The following is a 24,732-nucleotide window of genomic DNA, read 5'->3' as shown; positions in this document are numbered from 1 at the left end:
ATGCATCACCTTTCTTCTAAGCAAGCTGCTGCTTACTCCAGTCACTACTAGTGCTTAAACAGTTTCTCAATATATCCCCACTGTGACACCATTTGAAATGGTATGGTTAGACTAAAAGATGGATTTATCAGATACAGATCAGGTCTAACATAAGTACACAGAAAGCATGCTTAGATTAGTTTTATAAACATGTCACTTAAAAATTTCATCTTCCTGTGAACAAGCACTAAACATAAATACTGCATTAAATCTCCAAAGCTTGTTGCATTTGACAGAAACAGTTCAGAGTTCATTACTAGAAGTATATGCTAAAATTATCCCTTTGGCATTACTACAATATATCCATTAGTTACAGAGCTTTGGTTTATTCATGGAATATATCTATCTTCAGATGTATAGAGGTTGTTCCTTACGGTTAAAAACACTAACTACAAGCAAACTACTGAAATAAAGTTAGAAAAATTTATTATTACAAATTGGGAAGGTTTTTTGACTGGACAGTCTTCAATTTTACTGGTGGGAAAACCAAAACAGTATCATCAGACCTCCCAGCAGGCCATTGCTTATAGCTGAATATTGAACCAGGAGAAAATAAAATAATTTAGTTTAGTTCTGTAAGGCAAATATTTCAGGTCACGTCAAAACAGTCTGAAGTGACATGTTTCCTCATTTTAGATCTTTCCAATGGAAATTGATTTTGGATTTTGAATTTTCTCAGTTAAAACATATGTACACCTTTTTGTAGTAAAATTAAAGATGCTAGTGGATATTTTGTAATCTGACAGACAACGCAGAAGAGTACTGTAATCCATTGAACCCCATCTTCAGCTCTGATGTGAAAGGGAGACGTGTGCACCACTGAACTGTCACCACCACTCCTTTCAGAACAGGGAACTCCTTGGAAGATTTCCATTTTCTGCCTGACCCTGATACCTTCTGCTGAGCTCAGGAGAGCTGACAGAATTAGTACAAAGTGGTATGTGGCAGTGGGCCATATCAAGCAGTGCATTTCTGAACAATTACAGCATATTTTCATCGGTGTTGGGAGACACAAGGCTATAGTCCAGGTGGTTAGCCACTTGAGAAGTGCAGTTATGCACTGGAAATGCACTGCCTGGAACAGTCTCTCTTAAGAAATGGAAATTACAAACTAAATTGGGAAATTAGAAACAAAACCCTGTTTCATTTTGTCTCACTTTGATTATTTAGAACTCCTCATCAACCCTTCTGCTTCTTTCCTCTTTACCTCAAGTCTACCTAAATTAAGGCAGCAAGTCACTATTTCTTTCCCACCCTTTATATAGGTATGTTTAAAATGTGTGAAAATATTATCATTACCTTTATTCTGCATCACTGTGCAACACTGATATTCATACCTATATGTCTCCTTTCTTCTGTCTTTTCAGCAGCACCTTATCTCACATTTATTCCATGCATTTATGGAAATATATATTTCCATATAATGGAAAACTCTAGAAAGATATTTTAGTCCTCAATTCCTCACATTCTCTTGCTCATGTATTATGCTCTAGCTCTCAGCTCAATATATCGTGACAGCTTGTGTAAGCATCATTTTGCCTTTACATCATTTTGTTTTTACACGATAGATAAGGATGCACGAAGCTAGGAGTCCATTGCGTATATGAGCTGACTACTGTCTAAAAGCATGTATTCAGCTCAAGTTCTCCTTTTCAAAGGCTTTTATAACAAAGTTCTACCCTACTTTTGGAAGAAAAACTGGCAAAGGGTGTATTTCATAGTGAAAATACCATCCCTAGCAAATACTGAAAAGGAACACTTTTATGTCCCAATGTCTTTAAATGAACTGTTGAAAATTAAGTTGTTATTGGTAAATAACTTACAAAATAGAAAAAAAGCCCAATCATTTAACAATTACTTCAGTAATAGCTGTGGTAATATACAAACACTCAGAGACTATTACTGGAAAGGACAGTACACCTTTATGCTGCCAATGTAGAGCTAAAATAATTTTATTAATTTTTCCAGATACTAACTTGAAATTGAATATCCCAGGCAAAATAAAAGTCTACAGTCAAAAATCAAATTAATTCTTCTGTACTTTAGGTCTTCTCAGCAGGACTTAAAACCAATGTAAAAATACAAAAAAAGTGAGAATATAAAACATTCAATAAACTGTTGGAATTTAAAAGAAATTGCAGAAAACAAAATCAAAAGGAAACTTAAGAGGCCATCTGACACATTTCTCTGCCTGAACATCTGTGTCACCCACTGAAAGATTCTTGTTTGAGACATTTGAAATTTACTGTCAGGTCTCTGCGCTGGCTTTTCAAGGAACATAAGAAACAGGTATTTGGAGGCAAGGTGACAAAGGGAGGGAGGGTCAGAGAACTGTAAAGGGGAATCTAGGGATGATGAGAGCAAGGCTGGACAAAAACCTACAGAATGAAAACAAGCAGAATAACAGCAGATCAAAAAGAGGGAGTGGAATGAGATAGTGAAACAAACAGAAAAAAAGCCCTCCCTCCACACACATGCACATAAACACACAAAAAATGTCTATTTTTGTACTAATGACTCCCTAAAAGGAAAGGAACAAAGAAGGTATGCAATGGGATGATGAGGCTGAGTTGAGACACCATCTGAGAAAACCTCTGGTAATGTAATTGTATTTCTAATCTCTGGGAAGAAAGTGGAATAATCAAAAAAAAAAAAAAGTCAAGCCATGAACAAGTGAGTCTATAATTCCGTGTTTTTTTGTGTCCAAGCATCATTTCCAGATCTAAGCTTACAGTTCCTTCCCATATGTCTTTACCTGTTTGTCTAGACAGGTAAAAGCACATGCTATGGCTGGTTCAGAGCTTTGTGCATACTGACTGGCAGGCTGGAGCTGCCTCTTGCACCAGATAAGGGAGTAAGTTGGTGCCCTGACTGAGGGAATGCAAGTTATATCTTCCATCTTTCTTCCACCCAGCTGTTGATTTTCATAAAACTTCTTACCACTTCATAGGTTTTTGACATTCCACCCCATTGACATTTAGATGAAATTGGGCAACAGGTTCAATCAAGTACTGCTGTCAGCAGCAGGGACAGTTGGGGCATTGGAAAGAAAGGAAAAGGCCAAAATGCATAGGACTCATTTACACAAGAAACCAGGGTTAAATACACAAAACAACCTTTAAAAAGAAATATATACATATCTGTTCTTCAATCAGTATCATCAGAAAAGGCAGTGTGACTGGATTTGGAGAACCTGTTCTGAACTGGAGGAGGTAGTCTTTCTTTATGTAAGGCTTACTCTTGCTCACATTCCAGTAACTGAAAAGCTGTCACCAATTTCAACCTGAGCAGAGGCTCTAATTGCAAGGAACCCAAACTGAAACAGAATGAAAATGGATATATTTCATCTTTCAACTATTCTCTTCATGAAAGACTTTACAATTACTTCATTCCTGCAACATCATTGCCCTATCCATAGCTTTAATAGAAAAAAAAGTCTGAATGGTTTGTAATAATATTCATCTAAGATGGGCATAGACATAAAGATAATTGATTTAAACAGCAATTTTACCTATACGTTCACAAATTTTATTTTTCCAGTTCTCAGATACTGAGACATACTAACAAGAAAATGTGAATTCATTTATCCAAAGAATAGCACAGCAGAATTGCTGTATATTAGATATACAGATCACATGTACAGTATATCAAATTCACTTAGTAGTCAGATAATTATGTTTCAATGTAAAAGCCATTATAAAGAATAAATAATTAAATATACATATGACTTGATAAATAATGTGCCAAGATTATGCAGGTAATTCATATTTAATTTAGTAGTCCCCTCATCACTAACAAATAATAACGAATAAACCATTGCATGTTCTCTGCTATGATACACTTGTTTTATTCAAATTTTCCAAATATACAGATATCTGAACTTTCCAATGAACTTCATTCTAAGGCAGTTGAAGTAATAAATATTACTACATAGATTCTTGAAAATAAATCTAGCTTAACTCATTTCCTCTGCCATTGCAGTCTTTATCCCGAGAAAGAATCAAAATGTCACTGCTGTAAGAGAAAATAAGTTAGAAGTTCTCTCTTCCTATATCGCTCTCTTGGCATGGGATAGGCTTGAAGGTCAGTTCAGTGTTCTCCAGCAGTACAAAATCATATCTGCACAGCTGCAGCCTATAAAAGTAGAAAAAATGCACAATTGAGAAAACAAATATTAAAATATTTTAGTATCTGAATTATTAAACCTGCAGCATTTACCACCTCTCAGAGAAGTTACTCAAGACAACAAGAAATGTAAGTTTACACCTTATTTTATGGACCATTAGAGTAGTTTTGCCAGCCTGGGAGCAACAGCCAGGACATCAGATGAATGGTGCAAAGTGGCATGAGTAAGAAGTGTATCACATTAGTCTGAAATATAGAGATGCCATAATTCAGTCACCAAGGCTATTAACCTGCATTCAAATTAATTCTTTAGAACAATGGTCCAAGTACAGCTTGATACTTGGTCACATTAGGATTGAACAATTCACTTTGATCCCCCTAGCACTTAAAGTTTCTCTTTCATTCCATGGAGAGAAATGGAGAGAAATCTAAAACTGCACTAAACTATCTTCTCATTTATTCAGTTGCAATGAGAGTATGTATAAGAAAGTTTCATGAGGGACAGTAATTTGTCATCTCAATGCCTAGAAAAACCAGAACTGCATAATACTAAACAATTAGTATCATGTATGTAGCACAGAGGTCAACAAAGGAGTAAAACACACAGACACAAAGTCTTAATTTTTTCGTCAACATATAAGCTAGCTCTGTTCTTTTAGGGCAAATACAGGGCATAGGTTTGCCCTTAACGCACTGCTATAGCTAGATGGAGACGACTAGTTTAGACAGGCAAGTAGCAACACTTCCTTTTCTCTCATAGCACCTCTAATGGCATATATGCTATGATACTTATTTTAAAATGATCTACATTGTTCTAAACTCAGACATGGTTATACGACATGATGCACCTCAGACTGGGATGTAGGATACACTGAAACAGCTAAGGGAAAAAGCCTGGGAAGGAATGTGCAGCCAGCCACTTCTGTTGTTGCCCGTTAGTGTGAGATTTCCAACCAGTTACAGCTCCACCTATCTGTGTATGAAAGGGCTGTGGGACTTCTAAGTTACACAGGACATGGCGGAAAGGTTGAGACTATTGAAAGTCCCCACAAAAGCTAAGTTAGCAGATTTTATAACTAAAAAGATCAAGAGAAATTCTGGTATTCTGTATAATGGAAAACATAGAATGTCATCCAGTGCTTCATCCATAATTTGTTTTAATTAGAATGTAGTTGTTTAATAGTGTATTATTTTTGGTACGGTAAGAAAAAAAAAGACATAAAAGCACAGAAGTTGTCAGCATTTTAGAAATCCTTACAAAAGACCTTGAAAGAATTCACAGGACAAATTTCCAATCAGGATAAAATTATTATATGTATATATATCCCAAGTTAACTTTCAATATACCATGTAACAATACAGCACTGCATTTTAACATATTTGCAACACTATTTGGAATACAGTAGCACAATATGTTAGCATAGCCAGTTCTTTAACAGAATTTTACCTAGCAATAATTCTGTCTAATCACAAGGGATACAGTACTTAGATACAACATGTTGGAAAACAGATGTTGTTCTTTCTAGTATTCATTATTACAGTTTGTCTATCTCATCTGAAGCAAAATACATCTGACTGAGTACCAGGCATGCCTCATGGGAGAGTAATCCTCAATGAGAAGTAGACTTTCCAGTTTACCAAGAAGGTGCAAAACACAAATTATTTTTTTGTTAGGGGAGGCATTCATAATCTCTTGCCCCATGTGACTTTTCTGGTGTATACTAAAAGGCAAGGGTATGCCACATTCTTTTTTTCAGTAGAGGTGTTAATAATTCTATTTTATTATTCCTGTTCTTGTTTTGGATAAAGAAAGGTGGCTGGACTAAGTAACTTGAGACTTTTACTTCCCCCATGAAATGAGTTTGGAATTGACTGACAGATTCAAACACCATACAAGTTACAAAAGTTTTCTTTTACGAGTGAGCAAGAATGATTTATCTCAGAGACCAGAAGAGTCTGAAATGATATGTACTCTCTAATACTTTCACATTCACAAACCATCTGTGTGAAAAAAGGGTCAATCCAGAAAACAATTCTGCCAGTGATATTCCTCAGAATCCCACTGTCTGCCGTTAACCCAGATCTGGAGAGAGTGAGACTGCTATTGTCTTTTATCCTTGCACCTGTCCTCTGTTCTTTACCTAGTATTTTGCTGTATGAATAATTTTTTAAATGTAGTTTAATGTTGATTATCCTGTATTTAAGTAATTGCTGTAATTACATCTAACTAAGGTGAATATAGGTAGTCGTAATTACAATGAGCAATTATGTAATTATACCATCCAACAGCATCGTAACATCTGCATTTAAATTAACCTCACGTGTTCACATGCAGATTCAACACACTCTTTTCCACCACTGTCTAAAAGTATCTAATGTGCCTACATGACTGTCAGCTGATGAGGCTCTGTAAGAAGGACTTTAGTGGATCCTATATTAAAACAAATCAAGTGCATCTTACTTTAAAATTAACAAGAGTTCAGAACAAACAGGAATGAAAACTGAAAACCAGTCAGGGATGTTCACTGAAAGTGTTCCTGATTCACTAGACTATTCAACTGAAAGTCTTGAATGCTGATGGGCTTGCATGAAATGAATCTTTTGAATTATCACCATTGAGTTGGGAAAAAAATTGCAAAATGAGTTAGAGCTTTGGCTATCTCTCATAGCCAAATGTTTTTTAAATAAAATCACGCCAGTCTACTGGAGAGCCTGAGACTTATGGCCTTCAACAAGTTAATAAAGTCTAATGCATACACATTTTGGGGTACTATTTTGATTACCAAGTGTTCCGTTTCTTCCTAACTCTCTCCCACCTGTATCCTCCTCTTTCTCAGTAAATATCAAATAGCAGATTAATTTAGTAAGGTTTCAAAATTTTTACAAAATATCATACCCAACTTCTACCAGACTATTATGATATATCAAATCATAAAACCTTATATGTTATTTCTCAAGTTATAAAGCATACTGAATGAAGTACTCTTGCCACTTTTGACTACCTCCTCTTGGGTATTTCTTACCTATTCTATGGAATATGTTCTTTTCACATGATGAAAGTGTAAAGTTTAATTGGTAATGCCATTTTACAGGTAACTCTAGAGATCTGAAAACTGCATATACGGCAATACCACCAAGTATTTAAAAACGGTAGTAAATAATATAAGTGTAGTAATGACATTTAAGTACCAATAAATGCAGATGATGTCATTTTAAGCATAGTCAAACATAGACTGTGTGTTTTGGTCTTGTAGGGCCTCTACCAACAGCAACAAGACCAAAAGCCTATTTCTGTCACACAGGCAGCTGGACTGAAGTGCTCCATTCCATATCTGAGTATGAAAAGCTGTGTATAGACATATGATTAAATCAGAAAAATGCTTAATAAAATTCATCTTCTGGAAGAGAACATAATCATGCAATCACTGGATGGCCTATTTAAGTCGTCCTTTAGAACTCATTGTGACCAGCAGCAGCAGCAGCCTGCTGTAATAAGCGGCATATAGATATATATATATAAAAGATGCAAACTTAGGGTCCTGTGCACTAAATGTTAATGTACAGATCATCTCTTCCACATAATAAATTTGATTCTGGGTGGGGTGAGAAGGATATTAATGCATTTAGGAATATGCTATAGAACAAAATCAATAGAAGCAAATACACATTTCTGAGGAAACATGCTGAGCAGTTTAGTTGATGCGCAACTTCAATACCTGACAAACACTTACCTTTCTGGATTATTAAGAGATTTTAGCCTCATCTGGAGAATCCTGAGCTTATATTTTGGTCCTATTAAAGTCTTTGTAGAAAAGGTCAAGGAAATTCTCAATATTTTGTCAATATCCTGGTAAAATCCAGTTAGTATTTCGACTCTTCTGTATTGCTGAAATGTTGCAGCCTCACTAAAGAGGAATATTATTTTCTGGTCAGTGTTTTGCTATCTGAGTAATATTAATTATTATTATTAAGAACAGAAATCTGATACAATGTACGGATTAAGAGCATTCAGAACAAGGACACCTAGAATCAGACTCAAACCTGTAGCATACACAGACATGTGCTAGTTTGTAATTGGAGAGAGGATCACTTCAGTGTGAGGAACATTGGCCTGGGGCACTGAGATATATAAGATCCAGAAAAAGAAACTGCAGCCAAGAATTAACAACCTCATGATACTCTCTGGCTGAGTTAACAGGCCAGATGCAAGGTTTAGGGAACTCAAGAAATCAGTTATATGAAGAGATAAAAAAGATTTAGAGATAAAACATGACTTACCTATCCATTTCTGATTCTACTGTCTTTCCAGCATAATCTGTTATTTTAACTCTAATGAAACCTCTCCTAATATTTTTATTCCAGGTAATAATATCCAATAAGTAGTTATACACTGCAAATAGAGACAGGAGAAAAAAAAAAAGATTCAAGGAATGACCTCAACAGGATACAGTTCTTATTATTTATTAAAAGTACTCATTGGATGATGAGTGTAATAGTGACTCATTACTTCTAAGTTACCCATTCAAACCAGGACAAAAAGACTATTGATAAAAAATAGCCTCTACCAAAGAGCTACTTAGATTTCTGTGTAAATAACTTTCATTTCCTCCAGTTCTTACAAAGAAAGGATTTGCATTAGAAAGCTACTATCAGAATTAATGTGAAGAATTTGACCTGCCGAAGAAAAGAATGCAAAATCAAGCCCTAACTGGCACCTTCAGTTTTTCATAAGCTCCACAAAGTGGAGATAGTTGAGCTACTAGCATAGCTAAACTATCACGTTATCCATAAAAGTGGCATTGCCAGAAAATATTTAAGGTACATTGGCAGGAAGAGGGGAGGAACAACATTCACATAAGCTTTATGCACAGGCAAAGTGCACAGTGTCCTAGGTGAGCAGATTTATCAGGTGGTAAAACTGAAGAGAAACATTATTTTGTGCTTTGATTGCCCAGCCTGAGTAGTTGCAACAGTACAGGTCCTCCAAGCACCCTTCTCTCAGGGCAATTCAACCTGTTCTTAAGTGGAGAAGCCACAAATACTTGAAAAACTGCATGGGGATGAATGAGGAAGAGAAGAGGGGGGCTGATTGCTTTCCCACGCTCTAGTCCCTTCTCCCATCTCCCCGGACAGCTCACAGCCTCAGGAAAGACATGGTGGCTTCCTGGGGCTGGCACCCTCAGTGCAGCAGGCTACTTGAGAAGGATGTGTGCAGCTGAGCCTGCTGGCACAAGAGTGAGTTTTGCTTATACTGCTAAGAAACCCTAACCTGGCCTTCTACTGCACTTCTGTAACCACCACTAACGTTGTAACTGTGCTACAGCTCTCCAGAGGAAATAGATAGAGCCTTTCTACTCAAAGCAAGTAAGCCAATTGCAACTCTTTTTTTGGCATGTTGCTTTTTAATATTCTCCCCTAGAAGACCAAGCCCCACCTTGTATGGGGTTTGTCCTGCTCAGCTTTACAGTTTCACTTAGTTTTAAGGCCTCTTGTTTATTCCTATTTCCTCATGTTTCCAAACATCTAAGAATTAAAATAAGGCTTTAATTAATAAATATCTTATTTTCCAGACTGGTTTATTAGACTCATTTTTCTCTTTGAATTTGCATATTTTCCCTTAAATTTATGCTGTCATTACAACACTTCTTATTCCTCTTCATCTCTCTCCTTCTATGTTTGGTAAAACTTCTCCCTCCCTTTCTCTCCACTACCACCCCTGCCCCAGACTACCATATATCATCTTCTACAATGTGTTCTTCTGTCATCAGGTTTCTGCCTGGGTGGACTTTTGATAAATGCCCAGGTTTTAATGCTTGCCTGAGCAGGAGCAAAGCTGTATTTTTCTTCAGGAAGACTGAAGTGAGGAGACAGACCTACTGGCCTGGGCAGCCTTGAGAGTGCGGAAGAGCAAAGTCCAAAGCAGAGAGTAGGAGGGGAGAAGAACAGTGGTAGCAGGTGTGGGTTGGGCTGAAGACCTTTGGGAAGAGAAAGCATTTCTCTGGGTCAGGAAGTGCAGGCAGAAGAAGATCTGATTTGGGCAGTCTAGAGAGAAAGGGTTGAGAAGACTCTGGAGTGCACAAAGGTTCGAAGGACACCCAAATAGGTGCTCTGCAACACTAAGCTTGGCATACTTGGAATGCAGTTAGCAACCTATATTCTCCTTCTCCTCCATCCTCCACCACAGCATGAATATATATAAACTATTTTTAAATTGTGCCTTAGGCTTTGCTAACCAAGTCCTTTTCTTTCCACTCACACCAAGACAACTTCATCTTGGTGGCCACCTGCACCAATAACCCTAGCACTAGCTTATGTAAAATCTATAAAACCTTTGTTAACCTCTCTTCAGCCATTTGAAAGAAACAGTGAAGTAAGTAAGTGCACAATTACCACTATAACAACAAGAAGTATTCAGTCACTGGCCACAAAACTTGCCAAAATGATGGAAAAAGCTAATGGAAAAAGTTGATTTCCCTTGAATTCCCTGTAAGCTCCCCATGTCCCAAATCAAAGACTTTAAATATAATCAATTAGAAGAGTGTGCTAACATTCACTCACAGTGGTAAAATCTGTTAATAAAAAGGGAAACTGGATGAGAATCTAACGTGGACCTCGCCAAGGCTAGGTAAATATTTAATCTGTTGTAGCTAAAGGCCATGCTAAAAGTGTTCGTTCCCATATAGTGTATCCATGATAGTCAGCTAAGTTTTCCCTCCACTGTTTTATTCTTAGGTAGAAATGGATCTATAATAGCTGGAGAAGCTTTAGTTCACTGTGGGCACTCCCCTCTCTAGGGTGGAACATACAAATGTTTCTTTTCCTTCCTCCACTCGAGGCAGTCTTGCTACACATTTTTGGTCTCTGAAAAATGGCAGTAAAGTTCCCATCTAAGCAGGTTCTCTCTCAGTGCAGGCTCTGCCCTGTCACTTGATGCTCATTTTCTGGCTTCCTTGGCAGTTCATCTTTCTCTCATTACTTTTATAGTCACATTTCTTTCTCTCTCTTACTCAGTTCACTTATTGGGTACTCTTCTGCCATAATCGTTCTTCTCCTTCTACCAGTCTACAAACTGACAGCTGATGGTTTATTACACCATTTCATACAGCAGGTAACAACAACTTTCTATTTTTAATCAAATACAGGCTTTCAATCCAGATCAGCTAACAAATAACAACCATAGCATTCTATAAAGAGTTTAAGTACATATTCAGTCACTTACTACAGAATGGGTCATGGTCCGAAGTATCAAAATAAGCTTTTGTTGGTAAACTATTTTGTATTAAGAGTTCTTTCCACCGATCAGCATAATAACCTGAAATCCAAAGTTTATATATTTAATTTCAGACATTCAGCAAAATCATGATACACATATAATTACACAAAAGTAAGTCACCCAAAGTGACAGATTTGGCTTTAACTTTCTAAAAGATTCTCTGGGAAAGTAAATTGATACGGAAAATGCAGGAACAGCCTCAGTCTAATAGAATGTAGTATATATGTATTTCATTCTTCCAATATATTAGCATCACTAAATTGTCATAATGGGATAGTTGGAATCTATTTAGTCTAGAGTACTAACTCCAGAAAGTGCTTATAAACTCCTGCAGAGGCAATAAAAACAAAACCAAAAAAATAACCCATATATTTGTACAAAACAGTTATGGAACAGCTTCACAATAGGTAAAATGTCTTCCTTCCTTTCTTCAATCATTAAAGTAAATATTTTAACCCTCTAATCTATAGTTGTGGAAATTATTTAATAAAAATGTTAAATCCTCTTTAAACCTGCTAAGCTCTTGGATGTAATATAGAAAGTATTTTGTTTTATGCAATTTTATGTTTATTGTCTTTTCGTCTTGATCTTATTCTCTCCCTCAGATTTCTTTATCTAGCTCAGATAACCAGGGCTAGTCAGCAAGTCAGCATCTGGAAAAGGATGCTCTTTCTTCTCCCAGTTCCCAGGTTCAGCTGCCTGTTATTTCCTCAAAGGTTTTATAGTTATTTAAGAAAAAAGATGATAGCAGTTTGGTCAAATATTTTTCCACCTCTAGGTCAGGCCTTCTGTGTCAGTGCATCATGTATGCCTAATAACCATTCTGGGGAGTCTTCCTGCCCTACTATGATGTGGCATTATAGTTGCTTTTTATTATAAAATAGTCTATAGTTTATTATAAAATAGCATATATCTTTCCATTTCTGGTCTATTTTCAAACCTGATTTAACTAATATATGCATGTCTAAGGATGAAGACAAGGTATGAATTCAGAGTTAACTTCTATTTAAACACTGTAAAAATTTCTTTTTTAAGAAAACACTACCAACTGGGAAAAGCTCATACCGTTGTAGCTGTTTTCAAACTGTCCCCAGATCCTCTCTAAAACCAATACCCCCCCCCCCAAAAAAACCCCAACATATTCCTAACAAAAACTTGACTCCAGTAGAGGAGTAAAGCCAGAGACTCCATGAAGTTGCTTTGAACATTATTACTCCAAGTAAAAAATCACAGTTATTATAGAGATGATATTGCATTATGGAAGCCTACAGTGATGGACTAAGTAGAAGCAGCTTCTCTATACAGAGAAAATGCATAGTGAATCTATTTCAGACTAGAAAGCCTAATAATCAAAGATTAAGAACATTCAATGCTTGTGTCTAACAGAAATAGCTATAAAGTAGCCAAAGCATTAAACTTTAAACTTTTTTAAACAGTATGCAGCTCTGTAAACAATCTCTAACAAGAGACTACAGCTCTTTGTAGTCACAGAAAGAACAAGTCTAAATTATTGAGAAAATCTCACCCAGCCCAGAAGAGATACCATAAGTCTTACCCAGGACAGGACAGGACATTGGCTGAAAAGCTTTACAATCAACACATTTTCCTCTCTTGTAATCCGAGTATGAGTCACAAGGATATGCTGTTATGTTGCACTCGCTTTTCAAGGATGATAGGAAGAGGAAGACAGATCTCTGATGATCACATTTAAAATACTGAAATCCTTTAGGAAAGAAAATAAAACATACAAAGAATATGTACTCATTTTTCTTCTGGAGAGAACGGATGTTATCCAAGCAATCCCACTTAACTGAGTCATTCTTAGTTAGCCATGTTTTTATTCTCTGGTTAGTTGACCATCAACAGTTGCATGTGTTTTATTTCACTATAAGTCTTTGAAGTGGAAGAAATGGATGCACATACACAAAAAGAAGAAATTGAAGACTATTTAGAATATACAGATACCAAGGAAAGTCTAGAGGGTTTTATGTGCAAGAAATATTCTACTAAATCCTATCAAATTTATAGAATTACTGTGAACAAGTATAATCCTGAGTTAAAATAGGCTTTATTGCATCCCCTACTGAGTGTTTAAGTAAAAAAAGCTACTGTGAGGAATACTTTACAGATTCTTCTCTCTAGTTTTTTGGGGAACAAATTCCTTTCTTCTCCTAGCAAAAGGAACTATGAGATGGAATCATGCAGGTGAAGATGATCCTGAATCTTAAAGGATTCCCCTGTATTCACAGACACACAAATGGAAGCCCTATGATTTGCAGCAGCTGTAATTCCTAGCAGCAGTTTTCAAATTAGTAACAGAAATATAGACAGAACCATAAAGATATACAAAATGACAAAGACAATGTGGTGCAACCTTGCCTAAGATTTATGGAGGCTAAAATAAGCAAGATTCTGAGAAAAAAAGATCATGCCATAAAAGTGTTTTATTCCTACAGGATCTAAAAGACCTGACCAAAAAATAGTTCATCATTGCCAGTCAGGAGGAACCCAAGACGCATAGTGAAAACTTGATAAAGCCAGTGACTTCCACGTTCTGCACAAGTGATCCTGTCCAAATCACTCGAACACAAAAATCTTCCCCCATGCCTAGCTCTATATAAACACAGAAAAATAACGATCACTATATGCAGACTATATTTTATATATGTGTGTGTGTGTTATATATAAAATATATATAATTTATATATATATATATATATATAAAATTATAGTCTGCATATAGTGATTATTACTAATTTGAATTTTTATATATATATAAAGAATAATAATGGTGTGATGGAATATGTATGCTTATAGGAAGATTTTTATTAAAAAAAGAAAAAAAAAAACTCATCTGTCCTTGTTATTTCTCATTTGTCGAGTGGGGATGAGAAAGAAAGCATACAATGACCTAGCCCTCATATTACTGAACATGTGCAGTCTCCATTGAATTCAGTTCAGTCTTTTTTGACTTGATCTCAGACTCTTTTCCTATTAACTGAAAACATTTTTATTTACCACTGAATACTGTTCTTGGACAACCAGGCTGATCCATTCCTCCATTCGGATAGAAATCGATGGTTCCTAAAGGTTTCCTGAAACCTAGTGCTGAAGTAAAAACATCATAAAATCAAAAAAACATAAACAGAATTGTCTAGTGAATAATTTATCATTACACGGAATTCTTAAAGAAAATTTTTGCAAATATCCTGTTCTTTTCTTCTAATTGGAACTCATGTTGAGTTAAAATCCATGTTTTCTTCCTTTTAAGTTATTCACATGTAAAACGCTGTATAGAAATGTATACAGATCTGTGCATTGTACTTCTATTGCCACAAAAGAGAATGGATAGAACAGAAAGAATTAACAATTTTATGTTGCAGCTGAGTTATTTGCACTAAGAAATTTATGAAATGTATGGCCTGTCTAGCAACCAAAATTCTGTCCCAACATATAATTCATTAGAATAACATTTTCCATTTTTTTGCACCCAATGCTGGATTTTGAATTACACTAATAAAAACAATAAATCATAATAAACTATAAGAAAACATATTTTTCTTGCCCCATAAAAGACCATGACTGATGTCAGCAGGATTTAGTCCAAACTGACATACCTTCCTTTTTAACACATTATCTTAATTCACATAAAGGAAGTGTTACACATTCACATATAAATTTGTACAGGAAAATGCTAAGTTTTAATATTTTGAAAAAACAGATACAAAATTACACAAATAATGGGACAAGTGTAGTACCTTTGAAAGGTTTACTTATGTTTTTGTTAAAAAAATGAAGATGGATTATTGTTTGGATGTATTACAGCAGATTTTACTATGATCTTCATTTTAACCTTACAGCAATATGATTCTATATAGAATTATAAGCAATGGATTTGTACAGTATACTTACGTGATACAGCTGAGACTGGGTATCTCAGAAGGCAATTTAACTCAGTGATAATCATGTACTTATAGACTCAGTGTTTCCACATACAAGGTAACATGATGTTTATGTTTAACTATTTTATAAGTAACAATATCTTAAATTAATGCAATAGATAAAATGTTATTTAATGTGAAGACTTCTTTTTTTCTTATTCATAATGCATTTAATATAACAAATAGGACAAATGACTGTCTACTGTCACATGACATTAAACGGACTCAGGAATATGTGACTAACTACACATACCTACAGCTGGTTATTTGGAATGAAAATCATTATTTCATTATTTTCAGGTTCAGTCATGAAATTTAACTCACTCAATAAGAAGGCTACTCATGTCAGAACTGAACAAAATGGCCAGTCATTGCTCAAGTTATTAGCAAAGTTGAGTTTCAATTTCTTGAAGAATAGGTAGGATAATGTACAATATGATGTCAACAGTGTAGATGAAACCACTAGGAAGCAAGAGTACAGAAATCCTCCCGATACACAGCATATACCACTGCAACACTATTTGGATGCTCCTGAATTACCTTATCCCTCCCTTTCCCATCTTTCCTCCAGCTGAAATAGCAAAGTTAAAGCTATGTCATTACCATCAATATCCGTATGAATTACATCAATAAATTGTGCATCAGTATGATACAATCTCCCTTCTGGTGGTTCTTGAGAGAACAAAGGACCCGCAGGATCAAGACCTGAAAGAAAATAATGCTAGCATTACAAATCCAAGAGTCTGTTTCTATAGTCCTCTACAAGACCAACATTTGAGCATTGTACAGCAACTCACCCATTTTCCTGGGGTACTAACAGTAAAATAAGAACAGAAAACTGCACAATTCTCAAAATTCCATTCTTCAACTTGCTAGGCAAAGCAATGGTTCCTACTACAAGACTGATCAACCCATATCTTTGAATTCTCTCTCTCCCTGTTCTCCAGAAGAGTTGTAAGCCATCAGCATTAGGGGTCAAGTCAGGAAAATTCATCTTCCCTTTTCCCCAGAAAAGACCATACCTATTATGTGCTTCATGAAAACAAAATCCGCAGTGTAACTACTCTCACCACCAAAACCCAAGATAGTGCTTATCTCAGAGACAATTTCAAACAAGTCATTGTCTGCCTCAGTCACTTTATCTGTTGATATTGAAATTACTTACAGAAAAAGTTATATGAAACTAAGTAAAATATTAGTTTTTGACCAAATTTTCACCTGAAAGAGATTTGGAAATCTTGTATTCAAATCAAAACTCAGCAACACAGAAGAGATTCCAACTGTGATCCACAAAAACACTTTAACTCAAAGAGGAAGGGATTCGGGTGTCCGAGTATTTGAAGCATAAACACTACATATTCCCATTCCCTTTAGTGAGAGGGAATTATTGTTGTGTAACCCTGCAGCCTGATAATTTTTAAAATGGTAATTACGGTCCTTTACAGGAAGGAGAAGTTGCTGACTGTTTGTGGTCTCCTCCTGTTTTCTTAACAGCAAAGACACAGACAAACGGAAGAGAAAAAAAAGAAGCAAGGATTGAAAATGCAACAGTCAAGACAAAACATATTCCTACACTTAACTGATTCCTAATTTCAATCTCACTGACTGAGAAAGACAGACCCAATATATGATCATAGCTTATCAAAGACCTAACAAATTTGTAGCATAATTCAACTGATACATCTGTTTTACTGGTCTAGGAATGTTGCCTGTCAAGATCGAGATAACTAAGACCCAAACTACCACAGAGGATCATGGAATGCCAGCAATAAATGTTCATAGTACGCCAAGTCACAAAAGTTCATTGTTTTAGTCCACTAATCAGTTTCATACTTCAGAAACCTCCAAACAATGATGAAGACAGTTTCTTTTCTTTTCTCTTCTCCTCTCTTCTCTTTTCCTCTCTTTCCTTCTCTTTTTAATCTAGTTTTTCCAGCATCAGTTTGGTCCACTGGCTTGCAGTTCTATCTCAACTTGTTTGAAAGAAACAATATCAAAACAGGCACTGATGAAGTTATGAGCCTTGCGTTTTTGGACTGCCCAATCTTTGTCTTTATTCATCAATATTTATAATTATAGGAAGGTGATTGGAACATTTCATGCAATTCCATTTACCTTTGAGCATCTGAGTTCAGAAATGATATAGATCTGCTAGCTTCCAATCACTGCAAGAAGTCAAAAAGGCCACAGGCCTGCTAACCTAATACTGGTACCAAGCCTGCCCCAGCCAGTGAAGCCCACAGACTCTAAGGAATCGGGTAGAGTGGAAATGAGTCTTCATAACCAAAGGAATATAACTGGAGCCTATCACACTCCTAGAAAACACCCTGACTTGCATATTACTGTACTAAAAGGGAAAGAGTCTCTAATTCCCTTTTTTGAGACTAACTCCTATTACATTTGGGGGAAAAAAATGCTTTGGTAAGTAAACTGAAGAGAGGGTTTGGAGCTATGAATCTCAAGCAGAGATAACTGCCTCCTTTCAGCCTGAAGACAGCTGCTTTCATAAATTCTAAGTATCAGGATCCAAGAGTCATCTCTTACTAGCATTTTCTGTTAGTCTGCTTAGCCAGCTTCCTTCTCAACATGCTAGCTACTGTGAGTTTTGTTCTTTCACCACGAGCAGTATCAGGAGCCTGTGTACACAAATTAGCACTGAGGATCCCGCTCTAGGAATCAGCATCTAAAAGTGAATTCTAAAACTCTGTTTGTGATCCTAGCCCTGAAAGATATTTTCCAGCTACCACCACCATGAAAGACAATGCTGACAATGCAACAAAATATTAGATATTTGCAGTGGTCATACTCAGGTTGCACATCTGATTTAAGTTCCTTATAGCAGATAGTCCAATATACTAAAGCCTGCACCATATTCAGATATCTTTAACTGAAAATAATCCCTGTGCCTGAATCCTATGCTCTGACTCTAAGAGCTTTTGAATCTCCCTTCGGAGGGAACTGATTTTCTCTACTGACTAGATAAGGAACTCAGGTAGCATATCGCTTAACTTAAGTGGCATCTGAACACAGCACTTAATTTTCACTCGAAGGATTAGAGGAAATCAGGTTGGAAAATTTCAGCTATAACTTATTAGTCCTCAAGTCAGACTTTCACAATTTTTTGAACTTATATCAGGGATACCTTTTTCCTCTTGTATGTTACTACATAATCACTTCTTATTTGATGATATTTCAATACTAGCATCTACGTGTTTTGCAGTTATGAGAACAATTCAAGGTACATTAGAATACATATATCAGGATTAAAAGCCTTACCTGTAATTCTGCCAAGTTTGCCATTATACTTCTTGCCAACAAAACCAGCTACATGAGCCCCAAGACTAACTCCAATCATATGCACAGAGTCAAGAGAAGCTCCATCTGCCTATCAGCACAAAAAAAAAAAAAAAAAAAAAAAAAGGCATGACTGACCTCTAGAGTGCCACACAAAATTTGCAACATGGTTAATTGAACAGGTATCACCAAGCACTAGACTGATTTAGTTTTCACTTTTTGTCAGTACTCTAAGTTATATTTCTAACTAACTTTAAAAACAAATTCCGTACTAGCTATATAATGTAGTAATTATGAAATTCTTTGACTAGTTAAAAATGTAAAATGGAAGCTTAAGTATCATTTCTTCCAAACTGTCATGCTAGTCTATTTGAACATGGGGAGCATGCGGAGGGAAGAGGAACAATTTTACCAGAAACACAAAAGATGAACCAAAACTATGAATTGGGGGAGGGGAGGGGAATTCCCCTCATGCCTTATTTTTCAATAAAATAAATTAAAATAGTTATACTATTAACAAACACACCATGGAACAGCTGAATAAGGTTGCCAAATGCATGCCTGCAGGAAAGCGTCAGCATGCCCACTCTACAAAGCAGGCAGTATTTACAAATCTTCTGAGGAACTCTGAGTTAGTATCAATATACCTATTAGAGTCTCTGCAAAACGACGGAATGTTATGTAGAATCTAAAATGTTAATGTATTAATGTTATCTCAAAATTAATTAACAAAGGCCTCATGGCAGCTCACAAGTATTAAACTGATAGTCATGGGACACGACACACCCCACCACCATCATTTTGCAGACAGTGGGATTCAGCAAGATCTATGTATGCATGCCCTGCAGCCACTGTTTTACCAGACAGGCATGTAACCAGCAATCAACCAGAAATCTACATCAGGGAATTTGCAAAATACACCTTTTTATCCCAGTCTGGATTGTGGACTGTATTCTTAGAGTGTATATAATCCTATTTTATTTTTCTATTCCATATCAATAAATTTACTATTACAGTTATGAATAGTTGTCATTACATCTGATCCCAGAGGCCAGATTCTGATAGGATGAGGTGAAAGAAGAGACAGCCTTTCTCAAAATGCTGTTTTCCCTTTCTCAAATTCTATATGAATATTTTCTTACTGTAGGGCATTCAAAATTTCTAAGAACAGCTGGAAAGAGAAGTGCTGAGAATGGAAGAAAAAGTAAGTGATAAATCTAATTATGGAGTAAATAAGATGATAAAACTTCTTCTTCATTTTTTTAAGTAATAAATTTAAAGCCCAGTTAAGACCACTGGCATCAACAATTTTTTCAACAACTACCTGTAGCATTAAGAAGTTCCTATAATTTTGCAATAAATATTTATATCTCACAGTGATTTTTTCATTTAAAATCTTTAATTGTGTTAATTTGATATTCAAAAGAGTAGTGCAATTTTTTTGTAACATTTTAATGCTGCATAGTATTTGAGTATCTCTCATTTCACCTTCCTACTGATGCATTAGCTCTTTGCAGAAGACCTAAAACTTTTCACTGGCCAAAGAAATCACATGCAATGCAGTCTCAGACATATTTCAATAAAATGACAAAAACACTATTTATTTTAGTGAGAGGGAAATGAGAACTTAGGTGAAGTTAAGACATGCAGTAATAACTGCATGCAAAGTTAATTGGCAAGACTTTGGTAAGACATGTCATTTGATGTTGTTCACTATGCTTCTCTTCAGATATCAGACTAAATATACATTCCCACCCAAACTATGCTATTTAAGCTTATTCCGGAAAGATATAACTTTCTGCCTTACCAGCATCTGGTCAACATAGTTCTTCAGTATTTTTGCAACTTTCCTGGTGTTTTCAACAGCAGTATTATAATTCAGAGTTGTAGCACCACGATTCCAATCAACTATAATGAGGTTAATATCCTCTGAAGTCAGTAAAAGGGTCTTTATGTCACCCAGCCATACTGGTGAAGATCCTGTTGGTCTGAAGCCATGAACAACAAAGACAATTTTCTTGGAGGTATTAAGATACTCAGATGCTGTAACATTATGCTCACTGAGTTTCTCTGAGCAATCTGGATTTTCCCTTGTGTATAACAGTAATTGGACTTCGAGATTCGTTCCAGTCAAAGCATTGCCTATATTAAGATCTGTAAATTCAGGACACTTTTTCTCCTCATCTGAAAAAGATGAAAAGGTTAGACAGTCATTTGATGAGTCAGACTATCTGAAAGACCACCTCTTAACTTTTCTTTCCATATTTATCCACTAAGAGTGAAGAGCTTCCATTTTATCCACTCCAGACCTTTGGAGCGAGGAGCTGGAATGTGTGCTGAGTGATGGTGAGCTATGGTTTAACTAATGGCACTGCAGATGTTCCTCTGAAACAGTCAAATACAAAATACATCTAATTATTTCTGAATCATCTATTTTCTCTGTAACAAACACAAAGTAGTAGTCACTGTCAATAAGATCCTTAGCTTAGCCTTCAAATTTTAGGTTCTCAGAATTTTTTCACAACTAATGTGCGTTGTATAAGCAGGGACACAGTTGAGGCTGTTTCTTCCTCTTTCAGCCAGGGTGGTAAAGTTGCTCATTCTTAGGCCTTCCTGTTCAACCTAGCAGTAAGAAACAACAGTTGTCTGACAGTGCAGAATGACCCAGAATCCTTCCCTAGTTTTGGATCACCATAAGCACATCGTTAGCAAGAAACAAAGAAACAACAGACAAAGGATTCTGTCTGAGTCTGAAAAAAATAAGATGCTGTTAGATCAATATACATAGAAGATACAAGAAAAGCTGCAGCATTTAGCACTTCCGTACTTGGAAAATTATGGTACAGAAGGCTAAGGTTTAGATCAGTGAGGATCAACAAAAGGATGGAGATTTTCAAAACAGTCTAAAAATCCTAAATTCTTCCCCTGCATGCTTATTAATATCAAAAGTCAATGCTTTAAAAAGTATCCTTTGGCAACTAAGGTCATACTGCGTGGAAAGCGACTTCAGGATTTTGGGTACAATCCTATGTCTGTCACAGGTTTTTTTAAATGACCTCTTCACATCCGTGATGATTTTAGCTGTTTTATGATCTAAGAAAATTGGGCCAATCTCTTGACTTCTAGTGGGCTATGCTACTTACACAAAGCTCTTGTTTGATATTTGAAGTTACCTTTCTCAATTTTCCTGTCATTAACAATTGTGTAAAACGAGAGTTGGTCAGCTTCTGGAAAGCTGAAATAGGAATAGTGCCTACTCAGTTCCTAAAAAGAAAGAAAAGAAGAAAAAAAAACCACTCTGAATTTCTTAGAATTTTTTGAGTTGTAAGAGAGGCAGTTCTAGCATTTCTCTATTTCCCAGCAATAAGTTAACAGTACAGGAAGAAAAAGACAGAACTGAATCCTCCATATTTCCAAATTTGAGAAAGATAAAGCCCTCAACAGTTTATAAAGTCTTGCAGGGGAAGCACAAAGGGTCAGAAGGTACCCGACAAATGTATTCAGATCTTTCTTTGAAGCTACAATGTACACAGAAATGTATGTCACTTGAAAAAAAAGAAGCTTTTTCAAATGACAAAAAAACCAATGCATCACATCATTGATATTACACTGTCTATCTAAACAAGCTAAATTGTGTGAATTACAGGACTTAAGATGTACTAAACATTTAGGCAACAACTGGTGACTACACCAGTCATCTCTAGACCAAACCAGATACGTACCAAGACTAGATCAGTCACCAGTGGACTAGACATCACAAAAAATAATGGATATTTGCAAATCAGAGTGGGGTTGAAGTGACCGAGTATTAGAAAACTTCCTGCCTCAACTCAACCAGAGAAGCTTCAGGCCTATCATTACCTTATCGTAAATGACAAGAAGTTATAATTCTCTATATTTTAAAATAAATATCACAGTTCCCCTCATTTGCATGTTGAATAATTTAAGTAATGTTTACCATGATTACTGGACAGTTCATTAACTAGCTGCTGATACAGGAAGACAATTCAGGATACAGTTGTACTGCTGAGATTTATCCAAGAAAAAAATGTGAAATTAAGAGCTATTCAGCTGCAGTTACTTTGAATTTAGTAGAAACAGTATTCAAGAACTTGGTAAAATGTCATGCATTTGACAAGATACTGAGATGTTAACAGAATGTGTCACATTTAATCTCTAGTTTTCATATAATGATATAAGATGATAAAACTAGAATAGAAATTCTCTAACACAAACACCATACACAGAACTAAACACTAAAAAATAGTCACTTAGTTACCTTTTCACTATTCAGATTCATAGTTACAACATAAGTCTTTTTAATTTTGCATAAGAATGTTCTTGCTCTGGGAAATCCAAGTTTAATCACGGAACCTTATAATATTACTAACATATATATAAGATTCACGCTAAGATACTGTAAATGTTAAAGTGTTCCTTCATATTGATTTGAATGTTTTGATCAGTTATCATAACATTTGATTGGTAGAAATAAGAATTAATTTTTCTAAGGTCAATGGAATGATACTGATATAAAATAGAGACACAATCTAGTCCACTGAAGTGAGAAATCTATCACAAGGAAAATATTTTAACTAGTGAAACCTAATTACTAGCTGGGAAATTTCAAAGGAAAACAACACATTTACCTATGGCTGTGAAACGACAGCAGAATTATTCTTTGAAAAGTAGGTAGAGGAAAAAATGATTTCTATACTGCAGTACTACATAAGTACTATAAATATAGCAATGGTCTAGTGCTTTGAATTGTTTAGCAACAAATCATTAAGAGGAAGTTTTTCAAACTCTTATTTCTGGTTGGTTATTGGAATGAATACCCAACTGCCTTTTGTGCACTCTAGTGAGCGTACTCAGATACATTTTTCGGTAGAGTTAGAAAATATAAATATAGTTTGGGTAGTTATATATGCAGTTTAATCCAATTAATACATCATTTCAAATTTTCTGTGCATGTTTGTGATCATTATTTTACTAGTAGCGAGCTTCTGGGACTGAAGAGGGGAGAATTTTAAACACATGCAGGCTTCTTTGTAACTAAATTTTTTTATTTAAAGTATAATAGATACTTGAAAAGTTGTCAACTTTTCAAGTTGACTCAGTCAGCAAAGAATAATTTCAAACCTAATTGAATATATTAAAACTATTTCACAATTTCCTATTTACTTAGTACAAAGTGCACATACCTGAATGTGTCTCTGTACAAAGTACAACAACAGATAAAGTACCAGGCTTTGTTCTACTTACTTTAAAATGAAAACGTTTGGCTCAGTTTCAAAGTGATCAAATTCTCTTTAGTAATCAACTGTTCCATCAGACATAATTCACAAGATTTAATCTTTTGGCCAAATTACATGAAGAAACATTAGTTTTCCATGCTTGAATAAAGACAAGAGACTACACTACAAACAATAAGCTAATGGTTTTCTTACCCGATTTCACCCAGCACATCAGACAGATGAAGAAACACAATTTCAACATGTGGAAACGGAGAAAAGCAATACGTAATATCCACAAAGAAGTAGAAAATCTACTCTTTATAGCATGCTAGATTTCTGACTTAACTGAATGCCACTGATGAAGTAGGTGGAATGTAGAGTAGGAAGCAGAAAGCAAAACTGTATTCAAGCTTCTGCAATTCATGACTCCTCCTATTGAATGACTTCAGGAGGTAGGGTGGTTTCTGGACTTTCAGGGTTGGGATTTTTTTTAATCTATTTCCCTCTCTCTTTGGCTATCATGCTGTATATTACTGACAACTCTGCTACCTGTGTGGAATTTAGGAAGCAGAGTAACTAGTTGTACCTCACCTTAGAGACCCACCATGTGGCTGTTTTCAAAAGTGTCACTCAATTGGTATTCTGCAGAACCTGCAATTAAGAGACATTGAGATGGGCATAAGAAACTTGCAATAAAAAGTCATTTAGGTTATGGAACAATTTCTCTGTAAGAACTTGAAAATAATTCTAAGACTGTATCTCCATGGATTAATTTGTACACAAAATTTTCTGAGCTTTCTAAAAAGTCACTCTCTAATCTAAA

The 24,732-nt window shown here is 35.6% G+C and overlaps 1 protein-coding gene across 1 annotated transcript; it reads right to left on the bottom strand.

Moving 5' to 3' along the window:
- Nucleotides 1–3,448: 3,448 nt before the first annotated feature.
- Nucleotides 3,449–24,281, bottom strand: LIPI (lipase I). The gene is made up of 10 exons (XM_013948600.2): nt 24,123–24,281; nt 20,480–20,856; nt 18,655–18,763; nt 15,982–16,083; nt 14,456–14,545; nt 12,993–13,160; nt 11,384–11,476; nt 8,443–8,554; nt 7,896–8,069; nt 3,449–4,173 (listed from the first exon to the last, which is right to left on the bottom strand). Exons 1-10 carry the CDS (start codon nt 24,169–24,171, stop codon nt 4,071–4,073), a joined length of 1,377 nt encoding a protein of 458 aa, XP_013804054.1. The 5' UTR covers nt 24,172–24,281; the 3' UTR covers nt 3,449–4,070.
- Nucleotides 24,282–24,732: the final 451 nt, after the last annotated feature.

This window comes from Apteryx mantelli, chromosome 1 (genome assembly GCF_036417845.1).
Source record: "Apteryx mantelli isolate bAptMan1 chromosome 1, bAptMan1.hap1, whole genome shotgun sequence".
Lineage (NCBI taxonomy): Eukaryota > Metazoa > Chordata > Aves > Apterygiformes > Apterygidae > Apteryx > Apteryx mantelli.
This window is presented reverse-complemented; position numbering and strand designations above follow the sequence as displayed.

Coding starts and splice junctions, on each gene's coding strand:
- LIPI (XM_013948600.2), bottom strand. CDS start 24,171: ATGTTGAAATTGTGTTTCTTCATCTGTCTGATGTGCTGGGTGAAATCG. Junction 18,764..20,479: donor ACTATGTTGACCAGATGCTG/GTAAGGCAGAAA, acceptor TTGTGCTGATAG/GCAGATGGAGCTTCTCTTGA. Junction 16,084..18,654: donor CAAACTTGGCAGAATTACAG/GTAAGGCTTTTA, acceptor ATTTTCTTTCAG/GTCTTGATCCTGCGGGTCCT.